At 43.3% G+C, this 8,964-nt stretch overlaps 1 protein-coding gene across 3 annotated transcripts; it reads left to right on the top strand.

Moving 5' to 3' along the window:
• The first annotated feature begins 421 nt into the window (after nucleotides 1-421).
• On the top strand, nucleotides 422-8,619 carry LOC109919544 (zinc-binding protein A33-like). Of its 3 annotated transcripts, none has more exons than XM_048616565.1 (6): nucleotides 422-1,282; nucleotides 1,368-1,457; nucleotides 1,557-1,790; nucleotides 2,266-2,288; nucleotides 2,478-2,593; nucleotides 5,793-8,619. In XM_048616565.1, exons 1-6 carry the CDS (start codon nucleotides 872-874, stop codon nucleotides 6,341-6,343), a joined length of 1,425 nt encoding a protein of 474 aa, XP_048472522.1. In that variant the 5' UTR covers nucleotides 422-871; the 3' UTR covers nucleotides 6,344-8,619. The 3 variants fall into 3 exon arrangements, with proteins under 3 accessions (XP_048472522.1, XP_048472521.1, XP_048472520.1); XM_048616564.1 differs by having other exon boundaries at nucleotides 423-1,282; nucleotides 1,374-1,463; XM_048616563.1 differs by having other exon boundaries at nucleotides 425-1,282; nucleotides 1,368-1,463.
• The last annotated feature ends 345 nt before the right edge of the window (nucleotides 8,620-8,964 follow it).

Below are 8,964 nucleotides of genomic sequence, written 5' to 3'. Positions count from 1 at the left end.
CGGTCAGCTCAGGAAGCGGGTGGACATTGGATAAGGCTGGAGGTGGAGGGATTTTGAAGCTGGTGAAGTCAATGTTAAGGCCATTGGACTATAACTGTCCAAGGTGAAATATCAGGTGTTGTTCCTCCAGTTTACATTTGGCCACACTCTGACAGTGGAGGAGGTTTCTACGGATGCCTACCTTGAAGAAGTTATCCTCCTCCCTCTGGAAAGACCTCAGTGGATCTCTCTCCCACTGCAACCTTCTGGTAATCTCTTCGGCCCTGAAACTGCTCGCTCCCACCTATCCGCTCCACTATCTACCTGCTGTCACTGCCTCCCTTTCTATTTATTTCAGAGCCCCCTTCCCCTCCCCCATTTCTGAAGAAGGGTCCCGACCGGAAACGTCAGCTTTCCGGCTCCTCTGATGCTGCCTGGCCTGCTGTGTTCCTCCAGCTCCACACCTGTTATCCGTACTTCCGTTGACGTATTCCCAGGAATATACTCCCTAAATACAACCGTTATGTTATCTGTGAAATTGCTGAAAAATCTCCGTAGCAAGCCTGATGATTGTTCACGCAATTCGGCTATACGCCTAGTGCTGCACCGTGAGAACTTGATCTGCGGCAAGTTCAGACAGGACAAAAGTGCTTGGAATCTCCACCTCCGCCCATCTCCATTGGTGATTTTCCCTAGAGCTTTAACCACACCCGACAGAGTTTTATTATCCGACCACAACCACAGCCCGTCCTGCTCTAAATCTGTTTATCTTTCATGCTATTAACCCGCGTGAAGGTCTAGAGCGCATAAATATTTCTCTGAGAATCCCCGCGAAAAGTCATCGGAAGCTGAAGGAATCCAAAATAAAATCGGTTTGAATTACAGTGTGAACATGGCTTCCAGACAGCAGACTAAGAGTTGGACCGAGGAGGCAGTTTGTTCCATTTGTCTGGATTTCTTCACGGATCCCGTAATACTGGATTGTGGACACAACTTCTGCCGCTCCTGTATCACCCAGATTTGGGAAAAGAAGGAGATTGAGTCCTGCCCGGAATGTAGAGAGGAGTTTCCGGAAAGAAACCTCAGGGTAAATCGGGCCTTAGCGAATCTGGCCGAGAAAGCTCGAAAATCAAACGAGATACCCAAAGAGCAGGGAAGTAAACTTCACTGTGAGAAACACCAAGAAGACCTGAAGCTGTTCTGTGAAACCGACGAGAAATTGATCTGTGTGAATTGTGTCACTGCGCCGGAACACAGAGAGCACCGCTTCATTCAAATTAAGGAAGCTGTTAAATACTATAAGGTAAAAGGGAAAACATTTGTAAGATTATATGTTTATCACATTTTCACGGTCTAACATCCGTTTTGGTTTTTTTTGTCACTCCGAGGATCAGCTGAAATCTTCCTTAGATTCTCTCACAGAGAAGAAATCGGCGGCTCAACAAATGGAACTGAACCAGAAGCGGAAGGTTTCCGAAGTGAGGGTGAGATCTCCCCGTGCTGAATTTCTGGGATCTCGGTTAGTTTTGTTCCCTTTATCGCAGGACATTAATGATGTTTCACGTTTCATTTGGTAGGAACAGGCGAGCAGTCTGCAGACCCACATCATATCCGAGTTCGTTAAAATGCACCAGATTCTCGATGAGAAAGAGCAGCGTTTACTCCGAGATCTCAGGGAAGAAGAGAAGAGGATTCTAGAGCCAATGGAGAAAAACCTTCGAGAGATTCGGGAGAATTTAAATTCTATTGAGGAGAAACTCTCAAAGTTGCAGAAACAGATGGAGCAAACAGATGAGCTGATACTTCTGAAGGTGAGGGTCTATATTGCAGGTGATTTCAGTAAAACTTACACAATCACGGTGAACTGTGCACATGCGCTTTCACGAAAAGTAGAAACAGAACTAAAATGTCGACTGTGCAGTTTGTTGGCAAATGAATGATTGGTTTCCACTTTCTGTGGAGAATCCCGGGAATGAATTATTTAAACCTTAGTACTTTGTCATAAATTCCGTGTTCCCCAAGTTTAATTATCTCCGGGAACTCCCATTGTAATCTAGTTACAGTTCCATGTGGAGAGTGTGTAGGTGTGTCTGGTACATCGGGAGTGTGAACGTCTTTGTGTCTGTGAGCGGGACTGATGTTGAGTTCCAGTTTATCTTATCCTCTCCTCAATCTTCCTTCCGAAATTTATACTTCCGGGTTGTGTCTGCTCATTCCACCAGCCTGTTTGTCTCCTCCTGAAAAGTGTTACCATCAAACTAACTATCTGTGATTCATTTCTTTCAGCATGAAACTCGTCTGAACAAAAGGTAAGACATTGATCTTTAGTGAAATTCTGCAGTTTGCTAAATTCACTCTGAAATATGTTGCTATTGATTTACTTCATGCTTAAACATATTTACATTCAAGATTGTTTGGGGATGTTTGAGGATTTTACATTATTTTTGAAAATTTCTGTCAAAGCCAAATTTTTAACATGGATTGCTTAATACGCACAGGATCAAAGACGAGTGTCACCTACTCTCAACAGCGGATGCCGTCCTATCTATTGGAAAATTCAAAGGACCCTTGCAGTACATAACGTGGAGAGAGCTGAATCGCGACATTAACCCGGGTAAAACTCGATATTTTGCTTGATTTTGACAAAAGGCGACCCAAGGTCCCATATTATATGATCAGATGATTGCTCAGATCCTCGGGCGCCTCTCCGTTCTCATATTTTGCTTTCTGTGACTTTCACTGGGTGAAGCTATTGGATTTTTTTTGTTAAAGCAGCAAAAAGATCTGTAGAACTGGAGGAACAGAGCACTGAGATCAGAATGTGAAATTAAATTTCCAGTGGAGTACTGGCTAAGTTTTATTAGTGCAATATTAGGAACACACAGCGATATTGAAGATATTTGTTAAAAACCATCTATTCTGTTTGTTGAGGTTAAGCAGCTTGATCAAGAAGTTGCGACATCATTCTTGATAAGAGAGGACTCGTAGGTATGAGCATTCTAGGTTAAAAGATATTGAGATGATAAAACTGCATAGACACACTGGAAAGAAAAGGAATGGTCCACTATATATAACATGGGTGTTGCCAGGACCAGAAACTAAACTAAAATGTAAATACTGTGGCCAGAACAGCAGGTCAGAGGCTGGGAATTATGTGGCAAGTAACTCACCTCCTGAGTCCCCAATGCATGCCCACACTCCACAAGTCAGAAGTTTGAAGGCATACTCTTGACTTGCCTGGATGAGCATTTAGCACATTCTATATTAGTTGCTCAATGCAGTTCCACATGGTTTGCATTATCATCAGTTTGCAATTTCACCTGCACTATTCCTTGGATATTTTCCCCTCAATAACTTCAACTTTAAACGAATCTGGTACAAATTGAACTTCAGAAGTTAGTTTCACCACACTGCTGCTCCCCTGAGTTTACAATGCTACTAATTTATGCTGTGAATGGAAATTGCCCTTCTTATGAGCTGAATTCTAACAGTCTTTTGGAGATCTCCAGATTTGCTGCAGCAAATTGAGATTGTCACCTCTACTGGATGCACCTTCTATCCTAAAAACAGAAAGTGCTGAAAAAAAATCAACATATCTGGCAGCATCTTTGGAGAGAAATAGATTTTAACACTGAGACAAATATGACCTTTTTTGTGAAACCCTCCATTTGCTCTCCCTCTATCTTTAGCCTCCTACTATTCTCTATTTTTCCTCCTCATTGTATCTCTCTTCCTGTCGGGCACTTGCTCTCTCAGCCCTGCCCTTCCCACGTTTCAACTCACCCTTCCACCCTCTCCACTTTTCCTATCTCAAATTCCTGTAATTTCTAGTACTCATTCCATCCTGCTGTCTCTTTTCTGCACAATAGTCTCTTCCTCACTCACTCCCTACTTTCTTTGTCCAATCCAATCCAATCCTGCATGCTGCCTTCTCTTCTCCCAATCTTGCTCTCTCTCCCCTCACCCTATCACCTCACATCTCTCCATCTCTCCCCTTTCCTGTCTGCTAAACCCTCCCTCTGTCATACACAAATTCTCTTCCCACTGGTCTCTTCCCTCTTTTTCACACGCTTTTCCTCTGAGCTCTCTTTTTTTTGTATCTCTTACTACTTCCCTTTCCTTTACTCTCTCATACATCACACTCCACTAATCCCTATTATCCCTCCCTTTTCAACAACTTGTAGTAGAGAGTGAAGAAGGTTATCTCAGAGTACAATGGTACCTTGATCAGATGGTCTGATGGGCTGAGGAGTGGCGGATGCAGTTTAATTTAGATAAATGAGAGGTGTTGCACTTTCTTAAGGCAAATCAGGTCAGGACTTAAACATTTAATAGTAGGGCCCTGGGGAGTTTTGCTGAACAAAGACACCTTGGGGGTGCATGTTCATAGTTTCTTGAAGGTGCAGTCACAGACAGACAGTGAAGAAAGTGTTTGGTATACTTGCTTTTATTGGTCAGTGCATTGAGTATAGAAGTTAGGAGGTCATGTTGCAATTGTATAGGATATTGGTTAGGCCACTTTTGGAATACTGCGTTCAATTCTGGTATCTGTGCTATAGGTAAGATGTTGTTAAACTTGAAAGGGTTCAGAAAATATTTACAGGGTTGGCCCCGGGACTGGAGGGTTTGAGCTATAGGGAGAGGCTGAATAGGCTGGGGCTATTTTCTCTGGGACGTCGGAGGCTGAAGGGAGACCTTATATTAGAGGTTTATAAATCATGAGGTGCATGAATAGGGTGAACAGCTAAGGTTTTTTTTCCAGGGCAGGGAATCCAACCTAGAGGGCATAGGTTTAAAGTGAGAGTGGAAACATTTAAAAGGGATCTAAGGGGCAACTTTTTCGCGCAGAAGGTGTAACATCTACGGAATCAGCTGCTACAGGAAGTGGTAGAGGCTGGTACAATTACAACATTTTAAAGGCTTCTGAGTGGGTGTATGAATAGGAAGGGTTTAGAGGGATACAGGCCAAATGCTGGCAAATGGGTTTTAACTGATTTAGGATATCTGGTCAGCATAGATGAGTTGGACTGAAGGTCTGTTTCCCTATTGTACAACTCTAATACTATAGCTCTGTAATTTATAATCTATAACACCTATAATGTGATAATCTCCTCACAAAATATACTTCCCAAAATCAATTATTCGATAATTCGATGCAGCCCCACAAGAACTTCAAGTGACCAAAATCTTCATGGAAGCATTAGGTTTTAAAGGAGTTTCGTAAGGGAAGAATGTGTTGTGGAGTGATAGAGAGCTGGAGGGAGGGAATTTCAGAGCTTGGCGCCTTGGTAACTGAAAACCCTAACACCAAAGGCCCCATCCGCGCTGCCTTCCCATACCCTCAAATCTCTCATGTCTACTTGTCAATTTCCGATCGCCCCTTCACCCCCGCTTCCCATAATCTCATTACCTCAGTTTCCTCCCACATAATTCTCCCTTTTCATTCCCCAATCTCTGAAACTCCCCCTCCAGCAATCTTTCTTTCCAGCACTCTAGCTGCTATTCCATCATCGATTCACTCGCCTCCACACTTCGATACAGCATTCAAGTCGCAGATCCTTAAACGACCCCGATCATTTCTTTGCCTCTCTTTTCTTCTCATATACTCTCTGCCTGCTCCTACTTTATCTCTTCATTTCCCTTTTCCCACTCGCTCTACTCCCAATGACAGCTCTTTCTTCCGGTCCTCCCACGCATATGTTTATGTTCTCTCCTGCCCTGCTCAACCTTTTGGACCTCTCCCCCACATCACGCGTTCTCCGATTCCTCCCTCCCTCCCTCTCTCTGACGGTGTTATTTGATCTCTCCCCCAGCTCCAGCCTCTCTGACTCTTGATCCGAACACAGCGAATCCCTGGCTCATCCTGTCTGAGGACCGGACCAGTGTGAGACTCGGAGACAAACGGCAGCCGCTCTCTGACTCCGCCGAGAGATTTGATCCCTTGCCCTTTGTCCTTGGATCACAAGGATTTACATCAGGGAGACATTACTGGGAGGTGGAGGTGGGGAGGAAGACGGAATGGGGTTTGGGAGTGGCCCGAGAGTCTTTGGACAGGAAAAGAGTAAATATCCTGAACCCTGAGTCCGGAAACTGGACTGTGGGACTGATTCCAGGGAGTGGCTACTTTGCCGCTACCTCCCCTTCACCAACACCATTCATCCAGAATGTGAATCCCCGGAAGATCGGTGTTTTCCTGGACTATGAGGGTGGACAGGTGTCATTTTACAACGCGGACAACATGTCCCATCTTCACACTTTCACCCACACTTTCACTGAGAGGATCTTTCCTATCTTCAGTCCGGGACTGAATATTGATGGGAAAAACTCCGCCCCGCTGACAATTTGCGGGATTAAGGGTTACTGACAGATCCATCCCATAATTTCACCCGCCCCTCCCCCCGCCTCCTGCCATCTGTAAACTGATGGGGGTCGGTCTCAGTCACAGGTGGAGAGGGAGGCAGGTTAGCATTTAAGGAATAAACTCTGTATCGGAACTGGGAGCCGAAAGGTCAACAAGGAGCTCTGTAGAGCTGGGGGAAAGAAGGAGGGGGAGAGAAAAATCAAACAGAAGCTTAATTGTAGAGATGGACTTTACTGGGTAGAATGAACTGTGAGCTGCAGGAACACAGGAACCTTCAGCCTGTAATGTTGCTCCACAGGCGGAAGGTGTTGGAGATGAATCAGTCAGTGGTTCTCAGACTGGGCTCAGTGGAATCTTTCCAGGGGGCACCAAATCATTTCGCTGCAGCGTCAGTGGAGTATATCCGCGCAGACACGAGATCATATCACTGGGGCAAGTGAGAGAGTGTGTGTGGGGAGTGGAAGTGATGGAAAAATAACCAGCATCAAAGCTTATATTACTAGCAATTAGTGTTAATCCTGGGTAAACAACTATGAAGATTTCCATTCTCTAACCTGCCGAATTTTCATTTTCTTCACGGTGTTGGGGATACTTGTTTCATGGTTTTCAGCGGTAGAATAGGATTCACTTTCAGTCGCGGGGATGGTGGAAGACAAGCTGCGCTGTTTTCAGTTTGGGCTCTAGCTATACGCAAGTACTGTTCTTATGAAAGCAAAGTACTACGGATGCTGAAACTCTGAAATGCACACAGAGAAGGTTGGAGAAACTCAGTAAGTTCAGCATTTGTGGAGAGAGAGAGACAGAGTTAACTTTTCGAGTCTGAAATGAAGTTCTTCTGCAGTTGAGTAACTCTTCTGATCCTATCGTTTAACTGAGTTTTCCATCATTTTCTGTTTCAGTTAATGTCTCGATGGTTTGTTTCTGGTAATCACGAAAATGCTGTCAACTTTTCTTAATTCAAGCACTTGCCATGGTGAAATAACACGAAATTCTTCAATGATTAAATGTCACATTCGCTTAGGTGCTCTGTCATAAAATTGGAAGAAAATTCGTTTGCCCACGGCAGCTTGAGGAACGTACCTTGAGACTACTTAAACACTCAGATGGGGTGAGACTGCTGTGAATAATTATTTGACAACCTGTCTGGTTTGAAAGTGATATATCAACTGGGTATTGATGCATTTAACAGATAATGTCTAACCACTTTAAAGGCAGCTCAATTTGCATACACTAGAATATAAGTGAAATCACAGTTGTCATTTATCCCTGATTTAGTTTTGTCTCATCACTGTGTACATTTCTGGAATGATCCTTAAATCACTAAAATGTAAATGACTCTTTAATTAAAAGCATTATTCAACACGTCTGTAACCTGCTCAGATTGGAGTTATAACTACAATTTATATTGGAGTTCGTGATTACATTTGAAAGTGGGTTCTTCAAGCAGTACAATGTGAGAATCACTGAAACATATGAAACTTTTCTCAAAAACAACACTTTCATTGTTAAGCCCAAGAAACAGAAATAAAACGTTGACTGTTTGATTCACAAATTGTTCTAGAGCGTGGACCCTTCGGCAAAATGTGTCAGCACAGGCTTGGAGGGCCAAAGGGCCTGTTTCTGTGCTGTATTTCTCTTTATTCTTAGAGCTCCCATTGCAAATTCATCTGGTTGAGTCTAAGTGCCTCTGGCTGAGATAAGTAGAAAAGTTGTTGCCCAGAAATGATACTAAGATTTACTCTGGAACCTCAGTAATTGCCAGTGTGGAGAAGGTCATGAGGTGGGCTATAAGAACATTCACCTATTTTAGCCCTTGAGGCTGAAGAGGTGCCTGAATAGAGCTATTTAGCTGTTAAAAATTTAATGCCTTTCCTCCTACAGCCCTGCAAAATGTCTTTGTGTCTTTTTTTGCATTGAAGTGTTCATACAATTCCCTTTTTCAAGTAGGTGTCAGAAGCCTAGGCAATCGTAAATCTGTTCAAAAATGTGTAAGAATAAACTCAATAGTGACAGGCCAGTGAGATAAACATTGTGAAAACTTCAGGATGATCTGGGACATAGTTAGACAAGTGTGGATTAATTGAGGAAACCTAGATGAGTAGCTTAAAACCAATGCATGTTAAAATAACTGAATTGAGCTTTCTAATGAAGACACCTCTGGTAAGGCAGTAGCCATAGTAAATGCAAACAAATGTAATGTTTATGAGCAATCAAATCAGTTGGAAAAAGTGTGTATTGTGGAATTGTTTGTCTCATTAAAATAAGCCCGAATACTGAAATTGTTAAGTTCCACTGGCCTAATTAATTTGTATGCAGCTCCATCATAGCATCCTTGCTTTTATATTCAGTGCCTTAACTAATGAAAGCATGTATCCCATATGCTGTCTCACCCCACCTTATCTACCTGTAATGTTTTCTCCAAGGAGCTATGGACACACACACCAAGATCTCTCTCATCCTCTACTTCTTTGGCTCCTACCATTGCATGTATACTCCCTTGCCTTGTTCATGCTCCCAAAATGCACCTCCTCATACTTTTGAGGATTAATCTCGTTTGCCACTATTCAGCCTGTCTCACCAGCCAGCCTACGTTGATGTAGTCTGAGAGTATCCTCTTTGCTATT

Source organism: Rhincodon typus, chromosome 35 (assembly GCF_021869965.1).
Source record: "Rhincodon typus isolate 14 chromosome 35, sRhiTyp1.1, whole genome shotgun sequence".
NCBI lineage: Eukaryota > Metazoa > Chordata > Chondrichthyes > Orectolobiformes > Rhincodontidae > Rhincodon > Rhincodon typus.
Note: the sequence above shows the minus strand (reverse complement) of the source record. Positions and strands in the feature narration are given on the sequence as shown.

Bases quoted from the DNA above. Each gene is read 5' to 3' on its own strand.
- LOC109919544 (XM_048616563.1), top strand. From the start codon at position 872: ATGGCTTCCAGACAGCAGACTAAGAGTTGGACCGAGGAGGCAGTTTGT. The intron at 1,464-1,556 runs GTGAGATCTCCC...TTCATTTGGTAG, and splicing joins GGAAGGTTTCCGAAGTGAGG to GAACAGGCGAGCAGTCTGCA. The intron at 2,289-2,477 runs GTAAGACATTGA...TAATACGCACAG, and splicing joins GAAACTCGTCTGAACAAAAG to GATCAAAGACGAGTGTCACC.